Source organism: Clarias gariepinus, chromosome 4 (genome assembly GCF_024256425.1).
Source record: "Clarias gariepinus isolate MV-2021 ecotype Netherlands chromosome 4, CGAR_prim_01v2, whole genome shotgun sequence".
Lineage (NCBI taxonomy): Eukaryota > Metazoa > Chordata > Actinopteri > Siluriformes > Clariidae > Clarias > Clarias gariepinus.
Genome location: NC_071103.1, coordinates 27,686,988 through 27,707,176, shown reverse-complemented (window position 1 = coordinate 27,707,176; position 20,189 = coordinate 27,686,988). Strand labels below are relative to the sequence as shown.

The following is a 20,189-nucleotide window of genomic DNA, read 5'->3' as shown; positions in this document are numbered from 1 at the left end:
CATGGCGTATTCAGAACTATCCACATAATGTCTGAATATTTCAGCGGCAGAAAACGCAGGTGATGATTTGCAAAAAGAAAATTGAAGCACGGAATCTGTGGCTAATATGTCGGATCCTACAACAGAAAGAAATACTGTTTTGTGAAATGTGTTTCCTCGCCTTCGCTAATATGAACAATAACTCATTGGAATCCCACGGGACAAACATTGTTCCGACCCCCCATATCACCCACTTTTGTGGTGATAAATAAATCACTCGTTGTCTTCTAAACTGTCTATTAACAGTCTATTTAAGAAACGCTATTACTAATCAGGGAGAATGAAGTTCATATACATTGAAATTACTACTCCCTACACCCTACACCCTACTCCCTGCGCAGGAAATGTCTGAAAAGGGAACTTCACGCTACAAAATTCCACCATTCAGAACACCATGCAACGTCACTTCCTCCTTGCGTTACCATGGTAACACAAGCACCTCGGATACCTGTCGCTGCTGCTGTGGAAATTTCACGCTACGAACATTAAATATAGATTATTTATTGAAACAAAAACTGATACCATAAAAAAATATAAAACATATTATTTATTTATTTATTTTTACAGATTACTAGCCTATATAATACGAATGGTTTCTTTATTAAATCAAAATGTAAATTATTGTGTCCTATTTATATGATGTCCTCGCCTCGATAATAATTATAATAAAAATATAAATTATTTTTCGAGTAAAATTTTTTCACACTCCAGCGATATGTAATGACTTATTGGAAAATTATCCATTCCCTTTTCCGCTAAACTAAAGATCCGTTGTTCACTCGTTCCCTACACCGCTACAGTTGGCTTTGTGCGCGTGCACAGAAAGTATGTATGTGTGTGTGTGCGTGCGTGTGCGCGGAAAGTATGTATGTATATGCGCGGAAAGTATGTATGTATGTATGTGCGCGGAAAGTATGTATGTATGTGCGTGAAAAGTATGTATGTATGTGCGCTGAAAGTATGTATGTATATGCGCGGAAAGTATGTATGTATGTGCGCGCGCATTTCATATGTAGTTGTTTGAGCAGTTAGTAGTATATATGTATGTGTGAGTGTTTCATATATGTGTATGCAAGTGTTTCATATGTGTGTGCATGAGTAAAGTTTGATTTAAGCCCTATACGGCGCCTCATACAGATAGCAAGGTGACATTGATTCAATGTTGAAATTTCATCAGAATCATCATTTTGGTTGAGGTTGATTATTCAATGCTAAATAATGCTGAATCAATGTTGATAATTCATTGCCTTTCTGTGTTGAAAAGACAAACATTTAATCAATGTTGATTTTTGGTTTTGGAACCCATCCTCATTCAACAATGTAAGGCAAACAAAATTAACCAAGTGCATTTCTATGAAATGTGTATGCATGTGTTTATGTGTTTAAAACAGCTTCAAAAATTGACTGCAAGAGATTTGCCATGCTAAAAATATTATTATTAAGGAAAAAATAATAATTTGATGGTAGGTTTTGTGTATTAATCTTGCTGTCTAGTTTACTCACTTGAGAGCTTAATTCCTGTTTGCCATTCAAAAGTACTCAATTTTTGGCTTGCATTTAACATCAGAAGGTGTCGGAGGGTGTTTTTACACTGTCGCCATGTCAGTATAATACACTCTACAGGCATGAGAATTCAATATGTTGTAGGCTGGAAGTTCCTGCCACTCAAGGTGAAAGAATTTTGTCGATCGGACCTACGATATTCTGTTGGGAAGCATTTGTTTAAGAGCTTAGTTCCTGTTTGCCGTTGTCTGTGTCTGACCCAGAGCAAAGTGCGTGAGGTAAATAACATTGGTTAATATTTTTACCAGCTGCATGTAAAAACAAAATTTTTAAAATCAATTGTAATGTGCAAAACTCTGTAGACTACTCTTCCAGTGGTGGCTGCTAGCTTTTGAAACAGGGGAAGCTCATATTAGGACTTCATCATAAAATTTATTATTTTATTTGTACGTAAATTCTGGCTAGTTTTCCCTTCCACGAGCTACTTTAATTATATGAACGAACTAACTTTACAATGCTGAAACACTGAGCAAAGTCAAGAAGACTATAATATGTTTTTTAAAATTATTTAAAGAATGATTTGTACAAACAAAAATGGTTTATATCACCAGCAAACAATACAGAGTGCAGCAGTTCATCGTAGCACTTCACCTGCAAATCCGCATGGGCAGTGGCGGACTGGCCATCTAAAGTACCAGGAGTTTTCCCGGTGGGCTGCTGGCCAGTGTGGGCCGGCCCAGTCAGTACGCAAATATATTAAAAATTGACGGAAACCAAAATATTGCATCTTTTTCCTACTCTTTTAAAAGAGCGTGTTGTTGCGAGAGAGAGAGGTTGATTTACGACAGCTGTTTACAGGAGTGTAGTCCAGTGCGGGAGATGCATTGTGGGTAATGTAGTCCGGTGTGTGAAGTTGAACGCGAATGCGAGATGTAAGCTGAGATATAAAGCCTGAGTTTTTTTTTTTTTTTCAGTACTTTTTAGTTGGATTTAAGTGCGGGAGCCACCCAAAAGTTTGTACTATAATCTGACAATGGGACTGAACTTGAATTTCTGTAGCGCTGATGTATACTTAAGACATGCTGTCAATCAAAAAAGGTTCCGCCCTTTAAACAGCTCCTCCAATCATCATGCAGCAGCCCAGCGTCCTGGCCCGCACATAATCGCAGCGTTTATCCAATGACCGTCTAGTTTCAAAGAACTGAAAAAAAAAAAAAATAAAAAAATGTTCAAAGCAACCGCGTTGAAGTCTGCACTTTCCAGAATTCTCCTGAGGTAGCATTAGTTACTATTTTTAACTGCTCCCTGAGTTGAGTAGCATTAATTCGTATTTTTAGCCGCTACCCGAGGTTAATAGAATTAGTTACTATTTTTAATTGCTGCCTGAGGTGAGTAGCGTTAGTTAATATTTTTAGCTGCTGCCTGAGGTGAATAGAATTAGTGTATATTTTTTAACTGCTACCTGAGGTGAGTAGCATTGGTTCATATTTTTAGCTGCGGCCTGAGGTGAATCGAATTAGTTACTATTTTTAGCTGTTACTACACTGTTTTGTGCAGCTCGATCGGGACTGCTATGGAATGAATTTTGGTAGGGATTCGTTGCACAGTTTTCCCAAAATTCCAAATTTTTTTGTCTTAGCTTCAACAGTTCAGAAATGGTTTCGTTATGCCCCAGAACGGCTGGGGGGAATTGCTTGCGGTGGAAAACCATAAGTTCAGACTTATATCTTATCTGTTTAACTGAGTAAATACATTTCAACTGTACTAATAATGTTTCAGTCTTCTGTTGTGTTTTTGTCTTTTGGTTGTTTCTATTTGCATTTGACTGAATTTTGCTGAGGCAGGTTGCAATTTTTATATGCTGTTATAGTTTTCCAGTCTCTTTTCTGGGCAGTTAGATTCTGTTTTATAAATTCAGAATTAACAATCTCCTCTAATAGTCATTTTGTCATCCAGTTTATAATAATTTGTATGTAAGTTATAGTGTGTTTTATTATATAGTTGTTTTATTCTATTTGTGATGCTACTTCCTGTTTAAATGGGTATGGAGCATAAATAAATAAATATGTTTGAATAGAGCAGATCATCTATTCGCGGCATCCAAACTTGGATTGGGCATTCAGTCTACGAAAGTCAATGCAGACACGCAGGGTCTGGTCCTTCTTCGGGACAAGGTCTAAGACTCCATTCACTTACCGAGGGCTCTATTACACCTAGCTCCAACATCATCTTAATCTCCTCCTTTAGAGGTTCCACCAGCCTTTCAGGTACACGATAGGGTCATTGTCTTGAGGGTTTTGGGTTGGTCAGGTCTAAGACGTGCTGGATCATTTCGGTCCGCCCAGGCCTCTGGCGGAGCAAAAAAAGAAAACTGGTTCAGGAGGTGTTGTTGTCTCTGAGCTCTTATCTCTGAGCTATTATTGTCTACGTCTTCCACCTTCCGCACCATAAGTGACGTCTCTGTCGCCTTACTAATGGGCTCTTTCCACTCCCTTAGCAGCTTCACATGGTAAGTCTGTTTGGCTTTACCTTTGTCAGGGTGGTGGATCTCATAAGTAACTGGCCCCATCTTGCGGACCACTGTGTATGGTCCTTGCCACTTGGCTAGCAGCTTGTTTGATGATGTTGGTAATAGAAGTAGTACTTTCTGCCCTGGCCGGAACTCTCGAAGCCTTGCATGCTTGTCGTACCATAGTTTTTTGTGCTCTTTGTGCCTCTTGTAGGTTTTCTTTTGCCTCTTCCCGGTACTGCTCAAGTCGGTCCCTCATCCCCAGCACATACTGCACTATGCCGCTCCCCTCAGGTCTGGATGCCGGGTCCTCCCAGGCCTTCCTCAGTCGGTCCAACGGCCCTTGTACTTGCCAGCCATAGAGGAGTTCAAATGGTGAGAAACCAGTTGAGGCTTGAGGTACTTCTCTGTAAGCAAAAAGTACAAAAGTACAATCACATCCTGTGTCTGCAACAAACTTACGTAGCATGCTTTTCAGGGTTTGGTTAAACTTCTCCACCACCAGTCTGTCTGTGGATGATAAGGACTTGTTCTGATGGCAGTGATGCCCAGCTGACGGTTCAGTTGGCCCATTAGTCGTGAAGTAAAGTTGGTTCCTTGGTCTGTTAGGATCTCCTCTGGGATGCCTACCCTGGAAAATAGCTGAATGAGAGAGTGAATTATTTTAGGTGTGGTAATGGATCTTAATGGTAAGGCTTCTGGATATCTTGTTGCGTAATTGCTGACCACCAGGGTGTACCGATGTCCCGCACGACTCCTTTCAAGTGGGCCCACAATGTCCGTGGCAATGCGTCGAAAGGGTGCGCTGATCACAGGGGGAGGATACAGGGGTGCTTTTCCTCGCTGGGAAACATCCCTGGTCTTTTGACAAATGGCACGTGTTACGATATGTTTGTACATCCATGAATAGCGTGGGCCAGTGAAAGCGTGAACTAATGCGTGCATATGCTTTCTGCTGGCCAAGGTGGCCAGCCCAGGGGACAGTGTGTGCTAAATGTAAAACAAGTTGACGGCAACAGGTTGGAACAACTAAACGCGTCACATCATTTGTTTGCATATACAAAATACCATTTAGCATACCATACTGTTCATTGCACGGGTTAGTTGCATTCTCACAATTAGCCTTCTCAAAGGGCACCTTTAAAGACTCATCTTCCCTTTGTAACGTTCTCTGGGATCCTCCAGCCACTAACAACAAGACCATCGACAAAAGTTTTGGTGGCTGGGGTACCCAGGTACTTTCTAACCGCTGCTGTCGGCGTGACTTTTTAGGGCCCTTAGTCCCGCCATGCAACAGACTACTGTCTAAATCTGGCAGTGACTGGAGACCTGCCTTGGCTTGTGCTTTTTTGACAACCGGACATGATACATTAAGTAGAGTAGACAGAGTAATAGTTTCAGCATTCTTGGTAGTTTGTAACAGTTTATTCAAAATAGGTAAATCTCGCCCCAGAATCATATCGGCTGGTAAGTTGTCAATTACTGCAACATACAATACAATTGGTCATGTACCTCAACAATCCCCTCAGCTCGGGGACACTGCTTTACATCCCCATGTACATATTGAACGGCGGTGGCATTCACATAATTGACATTGGACACAAAACATGGTTTTAACAACGAGATTAAACTGCCAGTGTCCAAAAGAGCCTGCAATAAATGTCCATTAACCATTACATACATTATCACATACATTATGACTCTCCTCAACAGAGTCCTTCACATTGTCCTCTTCTCTAGGAACATAATACCCGGTCAGTTTTGCTTTTCGCATAGGACACACTGATGCCTTATGCCCCAGCTGCTGGCAATAAAAGCAAACTAATCCCTTACCCCCGGTTGACTCTTGTGTAGTCTTTGTATAGACAGCATGAATTCTCCTGGCCCCTGAGCTATCAGAGACAGCACGTACAGTACCTCTAGGTGGTTAAGTGCATAGGCCTCCACGGTAAGTGTTCGTATACTGCTGAGCCAGCTTCGCAGCTGCCAGCCCAGTTGTTGGCTCATGTTCCCATACCCATGTGCCAGTTTTGGATGGAAGCACACAGAGAAACTGCTCAAGGATAATCGCATCGCCGATCTCCTCCTTGGAGTGCACCTCCAGGCGTACCCATCGTTGATACAGGTTCCTTAAGCGGTGGTAGGTTTCTGTTGGTGACTCACCCAGGGGGATAGAGGATGCTCGGAAGCGCTGGCGGTAGGTCTCTGGTGAGATGTTGAACTTCTCCAGCAGTGCTTCCTTTAGCTCAGCGTACACCTCTGCCTGTTCCTCATCCATCACTAGGTATGCATCCAGTGCTTGCTCTGTCAGCAATGGGACGAGTTGATAGCTCCACTCCACACATATTTAACACACTTGGCCAAGTTCCACACAAGAAAATAAAATTAAAACATTCCTCTACAGAAACAATGCATTCAATAGGTAATTTTTTTTTTTTGCCACAACTTCAGGCACCTCTTCTGACATTACACAATGGTTTAGCCGGGCTCCGGTGCGGTTGTTCTGTTTCGCCGATGCAGCATCACACACCGGAGTGCCGGTGTTCCAGGAAATTCAGTTTTGTATCATGACGTCACTCGCTACAAAACGCTGAGAAGGCGAACGAGGATTTTAACAGTTTTTCTCTTGTTTTAAAGTATTTTTACAAACTTTGTGAATTAAACAGATAACCTATACAAAATAATCGAGTGTCTTTTCGCTTTTTTTGTATATTTGAAGATAATTCAGACGTTTTAAGCCGCTGCAAAAGGCTGGTTTGCTGGGCAAGTACTGACATCGCAACTACTTTTATTACACGTACATTAGCTGTGTGATAATAGATGTGATACTGATTGATTCTAAATATATTTAAGGTTATACTTTGTAATTTATTATACTCAAGGGTAGCGTGTTTTTTTACCCACTCAAACATTCAGTTCTATGATGTACATATCAAACACACAGGTACAGCGATTATAGGACACCACACTCATAGTTATTCATGTTATTCACATCTATCTATCTATCTATCTATCTATCTATCTATCTATCTATCTATCTCTATCTCAGCACCCACATATGATGGGGAAACATGATATCCTGAAATCCATGATATACTGTATGGATATCCATGATAAAACAGACATACATAATTGGCACAGCACTTATTATAATAGCATTTTTACATTAAATTATGTATCTGAATTAGTTATTTTTCTTTAATTTCACAAAATATGAAAACTTGAAGTTTATTACAAATGTTAACTGGGTGAATTGATTTCCAGGAGTCTCTTGTTAAAAATAGTGTTTTTAAAAAAACATCATCTCATTGTATTACCTAAGCACACATGTCTCTAAGGCAATTTCAGACATCCCTGATACTTCCACAGCCAGTAGGAGGAGGGAAACCGATTTTTCTGATGCCCAGGAAAATACGTTTCCCATACCTAAACTGAAAGACAGTGTTTTTTAAACATTTTGTGCATATTGTGTTACCTGTGCCCCATGTATACATGTCTTTAAGGCAATTTCAGACATCCCTGATACTTCCACAGCTAGTAGGGAGGGGGAAACCGATTTTCCTGATGATCAGGAAAATATTGTGGCGTGGGCGGGGCGGCGGCTGACGACCAGCATGCCTTGCGGGGATGTCGGTGTGTGTTCACCATATTGGGGAAAGGTGTTCTGGTTAGTGGCTTAGGCCCTGTTGTGTGTGAGGCGGGTGTGACGTGTGAAATGTGCTCCAGTTCAAGCTAGTGCTGAATTGGATGTAGGCTCCTGAGTGAAGGTGCTGCTCATGCCTTACATGCTGTGTGCTTAATAAAGTACTCCCAGCTATTGCATTGGGTAGCAAGTAAGCTCACTCGTCTCTCCAGCATTCTTCCTGGCGTAAAAACACTACATTGGTGTCAGAAGTGGGATGGAGAATAACGGGTTCGAGCGCACAAAGGAGGACCTTCTAAAAATCCAAGCAAGCCACCGAGTAGCGGAGCGACTACTCGCGCAGAAAAAGCGCTTTCCTGGCGGAGCTAGCGCGAGCACACCACGTCAACCAACGCGGAGCGGGAAGCAGAAAATCCCGGCGCTGGATCTCGGGGCGAAGGCTGGCGCTGCGCAAGAGCCGGAGCAAGATACAGCTCCGTGCACTGTTAGCCGGCAAAGCGAACTGCCGCTGCGCGAGGCCGAGCGCGCTGAGCCCATATTGGCGGCACATCGCGGCGGAAGAGCCGAGCGACCGCCCGCAGCTCACTGGCGCTCGGTTCGTGAACCTAGCCGGGGACAGGGCTACCCGTCGCGGCTAGGCAACGAGCAGCTCTCCGACGTTTCGCGGCGAGGCGACGGCGCGGGTGATCGTAAGGAGGCGCTGCGCGAGGTCGAGCGCGCTGAGCCCATAATGGCGGCACATCACGGCGAAAGAGCCGAGCGACCGCCCGCAGCTCACTGGCGCTTGGTAGGTGAACCTAGCCGGGGACAGGGCTACCCGTCGCGGCTAGGCCTCGACACCGCTTCCGAGATTCCGCAACGACGCCGAGGCCAGGGACCGCCGGACTACCGCTGCAACGTTCTCAGGCCTGAGGGACAGCCGGACTACCGCTGTAACGTTCTCAGGCCTGAGGGACAACGTTCACCAGCAGCCACTAAACTAGCGCCGGGTGGACGATTGGGGAGCCCCGCGGGGCTTTACCTCGACTGTGTGCCGGACGGCGTCTTACTGCGGGCGCTCGTGGACACCGGCTCCACTGTTTCCCACGGGTTGTGGAACTGTGAACCGCTCATCGCCAGGCAGAAGGGCCCCGCCCAGCGCTCGCGGGCACCGCAGCAAGACTTTTGGGTGGGGGCACCTATGGGGCGAATGGGCGTGGACACTCACAGCCAGCTCGGCTCTCCGATGTCATCTACCGGGTGCGGTTGGCAGGGCGGGCACGAGTTTTGCCCCACCGGGACCGTCTTGCGCCTCCACGCCTCCGAAACGGAGTTCGTCATGGTGACCAGGGACGGTCACAGCTCGGGTGGGGGCAGTGTGGCGTGGGCGGGGCGGCGGCTGACGACCAGCATGCCTTGCGGGGATGTCGGTGTGTGTTCACCATATTGGGGAAAGGTGTTCTGGTTAGTGGCTTAGGCCCTGCTGTGTGTGAGGCGGGTGTGACGTGTGAAATGTGCTCCAGTTCAAGCTAGTGCTGAATTGGATGTAGGCTCCTGAGTGAAGGTGCTGCTCATGCCTTACATGCTGTGTGCTTAATAAAGTACTCCCAGCTATTGCATTGGGTAGCAAATAAGCTCACTAGTCTCTTCAGCATTCTTCCCGGCGTAAAAACACTACAATATGTTTCCCATACTTCAATTGAAAGACAGTAGACACTCTACCCTTGAGTATAATATATTACAAAGAATAACCCTAAATATATTTAGAATCAATCAGTATCACATCTATCATCACACAGCTAATGTACGTGTAATAAAAGTAGTCGCGATGTCAGTACAGTACTTGCCCAGCAAACCAGCCTTTTGCAGCGGCTTAAAACGTCTGAATTATCTTCAAATATACAAAAAAAGCGAAAAGAAACTCGATTATTTTGTATAGGTTATCTGTTTAATTCGCAAAGTTCGTAAAAACCCTTTAAAACGAGAGAAAAACTGTTAAAATCCTCGTTCGCCTTCTCAGCGTTTGGTAGCGAGTGACGTCATGATCCGAATCTGCGCGCGACCGGGGAAACGTAGGGAAACTGAATTTCCTGGAACGCAGGTGCTGTCACACGCCTGCTTAAAAATAAAACATAACAGCACGCCAAAACAGCACAATTTAAATATCCAGGATTATGAACACATGTAAACAGAGGGCGTAATGTACATTTTGTGCGTGTGCCATCGGAAGCGTGTGTGCACCCGCGCTGCCTACGGCAGGCAGAAACAGCAGGGAGGGGAGTGAACGTGATGGTTTTTCCCAGAGGTAAGCGTGTGTGTGCGTGCGTGCGTGCGTGCGTAGAGGGAAAAAGAATATGTATATGTGCCAGAGTTGCTCAGCGGTGACATCTAGGCCAACTTTGTCACAGAATCTGTCATAGAATCTTGCTGTACATTAAGCAAGACTAAACTAAAATTGCTTTAATGTTGATTCAATGTAAAATAAGTGATTTAATTCAAGTTGAACAAATATTGATTTCATTTTTATATCTTGAACTATTTTTCATCAGTGAAAAATATTTTTTTTTTATCATTATTTCAAGGTGCAAACCTGATGAAAAATCAATGTTACATTTCAGCATTGATTCAATGGCAAGTTGGTTGATGCTTTAATGTTGATTCAGTGATAATTCACTGTTGTTCTGCTATCTGGGTACGGTTTCTGGTGCGCTGCTCTTAGTGTGTGCAATGTGGCGCTCTCTGTTGGTACTAATGTAAAACGAAACCAATGAAACTCACTCTGACGTACTCCTTAAAGCCTTTTAAAGAGTTAAAGCCTAACTTTAGGAAATCGAAAGCGTACAGTATACCGCCATCCTGTTGGCCCCTCCTCTATGAACACACACATACACACACCAGAATCCATATGTGCTATGAAGTGTGAGAAATCAGGTAAGGCAACTTGATTTGGGTCACTTGGTAAATAAACTCTTATTGGTTTAATTATTTACCACTGTTTGTGTGACGTAACTGTTCAGAACTGTCGTTGTTGTTTGTTGTAAATGTATATTGTACTGTGGAGGATTGCCAAACACCACTCAGAGTTTTGTTTTCCTATGTAAGTACAGAGTACGCAATACCAAGGGCAACCCGAGACAATGTGTAGTGTATTCGACACTGTCAGTGTTAATTAACACTTTTACAGAATAGTTGATTATAGGCATTAATTTAACAATAATTGATCTAACCATGGTATTTAGATCTTAGCAACAACCAAAACCCTTTTTTATTTAGTGGATTATGGCTTTATATGACTCCTTAAGTGTGGGTGTGGTTAAATTCCAAGCTTAAATTGAATTGTCACGTAAAGGTTGCGCTGTTGTTTTAGTAATAATACTTATACAATACTTTTATTAAATATAAGGCAGTACAGGGGTGTAGTGCTTAGCACTGTCGCCTTGTATCTCCAGGGTTCAGGTTTGATTCCCTCCTCGCGGTCTGTGTTTATAGAGTTTGGATGTCCTCCCTGTGCTTGACGGGTACTTCAGTTTCTTCCTTCAGTCTAAAAACATGAAAATTAACCCTCCTGTTACCTTCAATTAAGTAAAAAAAATTGACCCCAGCAATTTCAACATCCAGAAAATTATCATATTTAAAATTGTTACCCAAGTTCATGTATAAAAATACATGTAACTGAATATGAAGCAAATAAATGTTTTTTTTCAGTAATTTATTTTAAGACTTTAAACATTGAATGGGGTCAAATTGACCCCAAAGATAATAAAAGGGTTAAGCTAATTGGTGTTCCCAAGTTGCCCATAGTGTGTGAATGAGCGTGTGAGTGTGTGCATGGGTGTGCCCTGCAATGGACTGGCACACCATCCAGACTGGATCCCGCCTCACCTGGGAGAGGCTCCAGGCCTTGACCCATATACACATACAGAAAAAAGTAGTTAGACAATGTGTGTGTGAATAAATATTCTGAATGTGGAATTAGCCCCAACATTTTATTTATACCAACTAAATATATCTTGAAAAAACCTTTGCCTGAAGTGAATTAGAGTAAAATATCTTCTTTTTTTAAAGAATATAATAATTTGTCCATTTATTGAAGCCATTGGTCTTTTTTTTATTTCTGAATATTGTTTTATTCACATGCAGAACAAATAATTATTTATTATGTTTAGTATAAATAAAAATCACAGACATGTTTCTTGTAATTTTTGTCCATATCTAGGGACATTTGAAGGTATCCTTTAATTTAAAGTCTTAAAGCATCTCTATATCTGAGAATGGATGACAAGAAAAACCATGAACAAAGGTAAATAATGAATTATGTTTTTTTTCCCTATTTTATTATTCCTCTAGGTACACATGGATTTGGTTGCACTGTGTTACATATGAACAAGTTCTATAGTTATTAGTTTTTGAATTATGATTACTTCTGTCAGTGGATGGTTTGTATTGAGAGATTAAATAAAAAAAACCTAATGCACATTTTTAAGTGATTTTGCTAATTTTAAGAGAATACTAGAATTTACACTGACAACTACACACTTTCTTTTTGCTTACATTTCTTTAGTCTTGCATCCATTGACATTCCAACAGGGGGCGACAAAGAAAGCAATAAGACTGTTAAAGTTGAGCAGGTAAAAGTAAAGGCTGTCAAGAAGAAAAAACGTGTGAAAAATAAGCGAAGTACAGCACAAACATCTTCTGAACAAATCATTACACAACATAACACTTCTCATCGTCCTTCTGGGAAAGAAACACACAGCATATTGACTCAAACCACCTGTGACCAGTCCACCCAGACAGTGACTTCTGAAAACACATACCAGAATCAGTCTACTCAAACCCTCCCACTTGAGAGCAGTCACACAATGCTTACTGAGTCAAAATCAACCCAGACAAAATATGTCAGACTCTCATTCAAACAGTTGTATGAAGGCCGGACATCTATAGATAAATGTCAGGACTGTGTTCCTGATCAGAGCAGAAACCCGGAGCAGCTAACTGTACTCACCTGGAACATAGATGGGCTGGATACTGAAGATGCCAGAGAGCGGCTCCAGAGCCTGCTATTGCAATTAGGAAAGTGAGTAGTAGGCTCAGGTATTTATATGACTACTGTTTTAAGACATGCACTCACATTATTGTATTTTTTTCTTTTATTCCTTTGTTTTTAATAAAAGGTCACATAAATGTTATCCTTTATCTATTTAAGGTACCGTGCAGATGTAGTCTTACTGCAAGAGCTTGTTTCACCTATCCTGACAATTATAAAAGAGGTTATGACAGATTATGAGTTTTTGGAAGGTGAGACTCCTAATTTCATTTAATAAATGCTTGTTTGATATACAAGTGAGTTTGTTTACTTTGGTGAACCTTTCTTTCTAGGCAGTAATGATGGCTATTTTACTGCAATACTGCTAAGAAGATGCAGAATTAACTTAGTTCAGAACAGCATTGTAAAATATCCCACTACAGAAATGGGGAGAAATCTGTTGATGGCTGAGGTGAGTTTCCAGCTGTACTATTTTTACTAGGGAACCGATACAACATGTTTTATAGTGCATGTTGCATAGAATTTCATCTGTATCATTGTCTTGAGACATTTTAGAAGGTTATCGCCATTAGAGGACTTGAAACACAACGTCTTAAAAGAGATATGGGACATTTATTAAAAGAGCTTTGGGCTTCTAAATTACCTTTATATACTAATTTTAATGTCTGACTAATTACATGATATTTAAATTATTTATTTAGTTAAAACTATGAGGGGTGTTCAAGTCAAACCAGGACAGTTCAAATTTCTTGTGAATAACATTTACAGAAAACTGATAATGAGACTCTTGGCCGAAGTAATACATTTGAATGGTCAAAATATTTTAAAGAAGATTTAAATAAACATTCAACAAGTTGTGTCAGTAGCACTAGAACTAAATGTATTCTTGTGCACACCCGATAGGTGTGCTTAAGGCTGTTCTACAAACTTATTACAACGGTTAAACATCTGTTACAGAGCCAAAACAATGCTCACCTCATTTGCCTTTCAGTAATCTGGTGCCAGGGGACATCATGATATCATAAAACCAGGGCATTTTAACAGTTTAGGTGGATAGATTAGACTTTTTAGCAAGACTGATATTATTTATTTTTTACAAGGTCATTCATTTCAGTTTGAGTGGTGTGAGTACACTTTATGTAAATATTCAATTCAATTCAATTTTATTTATATAGTGCTTTTAACAATGGTCATTGTCTCAAAGCAGCTTCGCAAAGATGAAAGAAATTCACAAAAAAAAAAAATACAACAAAATGTAGGGCTTTGACAACTGGCACGTGGCATTTTGTTTTATCATTATTACTGAACTTACTGTAATTTAAGAATTTTATAAAAAAGCTACTTTAGCTTGCAGCAAAACACTCCCTGTTAAACAAACAATTCCTAGAAACTGGTACAGGGGGAACAATTGTGTACGTGTGTGTGTACCCAGGTAAACTTATCAGGCCATCAGCTATGTTTTATGACTTCTCACTTGGAGAGCTTAAAGGACAACTCACAGGAGCGCCTGAACCAGCTGCGCAGGGTCTGGAAGAGGATGAGGGAGGCACCAGACAGCCAGACGGTCATATTTGGAGGAGACACTAACTTGAGAGACTGGGAGGTGTGTTGGTCTGTGTGTGTGTGTGTGTGTGTGTGTGTGTGTGTGTGTTTGTTGTGTCATGTCTAGTTTTCCACTTTTTAGAATGCACCCAAAGTCCATGTTGTCTAACCCCATGTGTGTAATGTTTGTAACTTGTTTTGTTGACCTGACTCTATTGTGTATTAGATGAAGAAGATAGGAGGTCTCCCTGATGGTATTACAGATGTATGGGAGATGCTTGGAGAGCCTGCGGACTGCAAGTACACCTGGGACACCGTCACCAATAATAACAAAGAAATCCCTTTCGCTGCGAGACTGCGTTTCGACCGCATTTACATGCGAGCAGCTAGAGAGGGCGCTCAGCTACGACCAGACACCATGACACTGGTGGGCTTGAAGAGACTGGCATGTGATCGTTTCACTAGTGATCACTGGGGCATTCTTTGCACGTTCTCATTTGAGTCATCAGCAGAGTAATACGTATGACGTTCCTCTTAAAGTTGGTACAGCATAGAAACAATTCAAAGATTTGCTATCAAAGAAATAATTGTGATATGGAAATATTAGAATAATCAGGCTTAACTATCCTTTTTTCTTTTGTTTAAACTGGTGTTCATGCTTTTCTTCCACCACTGGAGGTCACTCTATAGCAATTCCTTTTGGAGTGCTCCTGTTTCTCTTCTGTAAACTGTTGGATTTAGTCAGCTAAGCCATTCCTGTTTTTAGTAGTCGGCACAAGTCCACACAATATCTAGGACCCATAATAAAACAGAATAAGAGATCAGATTTCACAATCTGAGATCAGATATCACAACCATTGTGCTGCAGCTTTAGCAAAAGTATTGAGTTACACCTATGACTTATTGGTGTAAGTGTACTGACATAGACACATTGGATTCATTTCCTTCATTTAATATTAAGCAATTGTGTTATCCTTGGCCAGAACTAGCAATATGTGTTTATTGTCATGCTTTGCAGGCAGGGTTTTGGTTTCTTTCAGTCACCTTTGCTGGCAACATGGACAACCTTCTCTAAACAGATGGATGGGAATAATTCTTTGGTAGGGAGTTAGGAAACAGGGCCCTGTGTTTTCATTTGGAAAATTGATTTGTACCTCATCTTCTCTGCTGCTTAATCCAAACAGAATTGAAATGTGCTGGTAAAGTCCACTGGAAATCAGGAATGATGGCAGGCTGTCAGCAAGAATAATTATTTGTCATTGGTGTTTTGGGAAAATGGGTTAGCAAAGAGAAATGTGCTTGCACATTTCTGTGCCTGAGCTAAGTAGATGGTCCATGTTCGTTTTACCAAAAATGTTTAGTGTAATCAAAACTAATTATGAACAGAAAAAACTTCCACTACAAATTGTTGTAATGTAAGGTTCAACCATCATGTTAAAGAATGAAAATGTAAAAAAAAAAAATTATTTATGTAATCAGTGTTATTAAATACTTTTGGATGACATGGAAGATTTAAGCATTATCTACCTGGAAGAGCAATGTATGATTCTTTTTTTTTGTTGTTGTCTTTTTCTGCTGCTGCTGACCTGTACAGTGATAGGGGACATTCACACACTTTATTTTACTTCTCCTTTTAATGCATTGTCATTAGGTTCATGTCAATAGGTTTCTATTACAAGGTCAAACAGGTTTTTGTGTTTTGTTTTCGTTTCTGCGTCGTTGATTTTCCCATTTTACATAATTGATCTGGCACTAGACTTGCAGTTTATGCAAAGATCTGATTTGTAAAGTCATTTGGTTGTTTGAGACTTTTATTTATTTATTTATTTTTTTAAACAAATTATTAAGTCTTGGTCACTATACCTGAACAAAACCTATACTGGATACAAAATTCCACATGTTCTTGGCATATTACTTTATTAGTTTTATTTAATAGAGTAATAGCAGCAATTTAAAAGCATCAGCATGTGGAATGTTATTTAGCCAACAGCTCTTGTATACCATCCTTACATCCAACCTCTGCCCTTTCAGTAATGAGACAAAACATAAGTATAACTAAGTAATGAATGTATGCATGTAAAATGGACATAATGTACATAATGATATTACATCCTAATTAATCATCATTCATTTACACAAAAAGCTGCTGATTTTTCACAATGATAAAAAGGTAATAATGGGACAAAAATATGTGATTTTGCGAATCCTAATTGCTTTACTTGGTAATGCACAACAATAGTCTTCAGTCACTGCAGGCACATTATATTCTTACTTTTCCTCCTGCTATAACACTGCCCCATACTAACACGTCCAAAATAGGGCATTAAGTCTATAATCAAAGCATTTTTGCAGGCTCAGGAAAACAAAGGCTATAATATCACCTGAAAAAAAAAGGGTATTACTATGGAATTAGCATTTATATTATGGGAAAAGGGTAATGTATTGAATACAAGTCAATCACTCAATTCCAGCAAATCTAATAACCACAGAGTCATGATGAGGTATAGCTTATTACTTGCTACCGCAGATCCATCTAATTTGGTACATACTGTATAACAAATCTGTATTTGACTCTAATAACCAGCACAGTGAAAGTGTGCAGAATCTAGGTATTATTTTACTTCGGACTTTTTCGAACCATACAAAGAAATTAAACGTAAAAAAACAAACAAACGTGGAATTACAGTATAAATATTGCTTACCCTGAAATGTTGTTAGATGACTCATGTTGTTGGATTACCAGATGTCATGGCACTTCCTGGCCACCTGTGGCTGCTCAGATCAGCGGCGACTGGGAAGACTCCCTATCCTGTCCACTGGCTCTATTCCAAATTTGTTTAGCAAAAGTTGTCAATAAGTCTAACCAGATAACATAGTAAAGAAAAATATTGAGACCGAATATTTCTTGAACAAATATGTGTAGCAGTAGATGGTTGTTTGTTTTCAGTTTTTAATTTTTTAATGTTCCATACTACATCTTCATCAAACCTCTCCTTGGAAGCTTCAGTGCAATATGCTAATTCAGCGACTGCAGGAATTTCCATACTGCTTTGTTGCGTATCTACACCAGAACATTTATCATGCTTCTGTTGTGCAGATATGAAACTGAATTTGTATGCTCATGTTAACATCGAGCAAGTATATAAGCACTATTTTGTACCAGTATGTACATAACAAATACAATAATCAAGAATGTGATCACACCATGTCATCACATTCGGTTTTTAGCAACTTCAGTTCTGATCAGCTCATATACTGTACGGGACATGTATTAGATTTAATGCAGAGCTTAGCGTAGAGTGGAAGGTTATGTTCCTGTTACAACTTCGCTGCACAGGAATAATATAGTTTTTACATTATGCCCTGATAAAATACCTGTCAAATCTTTTAAAATAAAATATTTTCAGGTGACCTGGGGTTATAATTTAGATGAGGCAAATGATAACTCATTAAAGTTTAGTTACTAACTGCCGGTACTGGTGGCCTTTCAGCCAGGGTCTGGGTCCGATTCCTGCCTCGGGGTCTGTGTGCATGGAGTTTGCATGTTCTCCCCATGCTTGGTGGGTTTCCTCCGGGTACTCCGGTTTCCTCCCAGAGTCCAAAGACATGCAGGTTAGGCTAACTGGCATCCCCAAATTGCCCGTAGTGTGTGAATGCACATGTGAATGTTTAACAGAGGACCTACCACATTTGTAAAATGGGAATAAAGACAATGTTAATCACCACTGACTTTGATGGCCCCTAGTTGGACTACAGAGGTTGCTAGATGGATAAAATTACTAACTATATTAAAACCAACAATGAATGTGTGTAGTTAAAAGATTAAGGAATAGAAATACAAGCCCACTGAGACATTCTGATGGTTTTAGGGGTAAAGCAAAAAGGGAATGGTTAAAATAAAGAGATTCTCATCCTCTAATTAATTTTAAATAATCATATAGATTTTAAATTTGGATATAGATCAACGAAGATAGAAGACACACGATTTATGTGATATTCTGCATTGTACTTTATTTTGCATTTAATTTACTACAGCATAATAAACCATATCTTATTTGTATCTTTTTTAAAACATGTTAAAATCTGCAAAATTTCAGTCATGAGCAGCACCAACAAACAGCAATATTATAAAATATACTCTTTAAGCTTGCAGTTTGAGCCACAGAGTCTGCCAGAAAATGAGGCAGAGAGCTGGCCTTTCCACAACAGTGATCACATTAATTTTTCCGATTCTTTCCTGACAGGTTCAGGCCAGATAGAAAAGGGCGTATGATGTCTCACTGATAACAGGGTAGTGATTGAGAAAGCTCCTGATGAAGTGTGGCAGCTCAATCATGTATCGCATTTGACATAGTAAACACACAGGCTACCTCTGTCCCTCAAATCAGGCCTTGATTTATCAGTTTAGATCGCTTCATTTACTTCATTTGTCTTTTTTTGCAGTTTGATTGTTTTTAGTTGTCTGAACAATGATCTATCTCTCATTTGGCTTTCACTGAACAAAACATTTTGACTGTCTCTTTTACCACCTGCAGTGCATCAATACCAGTGAAATTTGGGTAAAGCACACACAAAGCAACAGGTGGCATGCACCGTAGGTAATTTCTTCTCCATCTGCAGCCCACTAAGCGTATTCTGCAGGATTCAGTTGCCATGAACACTGCTGTGTGTCATCTGGTGCAGCGTTGACCGCTGGAGAAAGATTAGCAAATGACGTCTTAAGGCGTTTAACAGCTGCCAGACGCCACTACTCAAAACAACTACCAGCTGCTTGGGCTGTGTTGTTGTGATGTGCCTCCTGGTAATTAATCTCACGTAGAAAGTTTAATTTAGTTTCATTAACATTCTGGTAAACCACATTTACTTGATAACTATAGTTTTCTTTTACAATTTTTATACAGTACCTGGCCAAAAAGAAGCCATTTAAATCAACAAATACTTAAGAGTCTTTGATTTGATAAATACTGCAGTGATTAAGATGCTTCAGATGGCAACATTTTTTAAATCATAACTGATGCAATGAGTAGTTTGTTATTTTTTAAAACAACCATGTCTGAAAACATATTTTGTGGGTTTGAAAAATATCTTACTGTGTTTCAGAAGGTTACGATTAATGGCCTGAATCAAGCAAAGAAGACAACTAAGATTGCTGAAGTTACTGCAGTTGGGTTAAGAACTATTACATACCGTACCTTAGCCTTTACTGAATTATTACATTTGTGGAAGAAATGTGGCCAAAAATATTATGAATGACTTTGATTAGACATCCATTAAACACTTTGTGAATTTAAATAATAAAAAAGTAGAACCAACAGCAGTGTTTAATAGTGAAAGTAAGAGCATTTCCACAAACACAATATGATGTGAACTCACAAAATTGGGACATAAAGATTGGACTTTGCAGCAACAGAAAAGGTCATGTGGCCTGATGAGTTCAACTATATAACTAAATGTACTAAATGAACAGGTTATAGCATCAATGGATTTTTGGGGCATATTCCAGGGACACAATGCCAGGATTTATGAAAGAGTGGTTCTGCAAGTGTCAGGAATCTTTTCACACATGAATTGTCTACTTCCTGACCTTAACCCCACTGAAAGCCTTTGGGATGGAGGAAGGCTCATGGACTCGTCTGTCATCAGTACAAGAATTCAGCAGATATCAATGCAGATCTGGATGGAAATGAAGTTTGTGGTACTGCATAAGTTTGTTGAAACAATTCTGAACGCCTACTATAATCAAAGCTAAACGTGGCCTAATATCTAATAGTAAGTGTTTTTTAAAGTTAAAGTTTATGTGAGTTATTACATCATAGTACATTTAGTTTTAAAGAGTTTATTTATGTTAAAATGGATAAGAGCTAAAACTTGCTGGAATTTGTTGATTTATATCTACCAGCGCAATGCATAAAACCATGCAGATACAG

At 40.1% G+C, this 20,189-nt stretch overlaps 1 protein-coding gene across 1 annotated transcript; it reads left to right on the top strand.

The window, feature by feature from the left end:
* Positions 1-10,472: 10,472 nt before the first annotated feature.
* On the top strand, positions 10,473-16,000 carry LOC128519754 (tyrosyl-DNA phosphodiesterase 2). Its single transcript, XM_053493591.1, has 7 exons — positions 10,473-10,604; positions 11,890-11,973; positions 12,235-12,750; positions 12,880-12,971; positions 13,053-13,171; positions 14,153-14,323; positions 14,489-16,000. Exons 2-7 carry the CDS (start codon positions 11,945-11,947, stop codon positions 14,777-14,779), a joined length of 1,218 nt encoding a protein of 405 aa, XP_053349566.1. The 5' UTR covers positions 10,473-10,604; positions 11,890-11,944; the 3' UTR covers positions 14,780-16,000.
* Positions 16,001-20,189: the final 4,189 nt, after the last annotated feature.

Bases quoted from the DNA above. Each gene is read 5' to 3' on its own strand.
- LOC128519754 (XM_053493591.1), top strand. From the start codon at position 11,945: ATGGATGACAAGAAAAACCATGAACAAAG. The intron at 12,972-13,052 runs GTGAGACTCCTA...CTTTCTTTCTAG, and splicing joins AGATTATGAGTTTTTGGAAG to GCAGTAATGATGGCTATTTT. The intron at 14,324-14,488 runs GTGTGTTGGTCT...ATTGTGTATTAG, and splicing joins CTAACTTGAGAGACTGGGAG to ATGAAGAAGATAGGAGGTCT.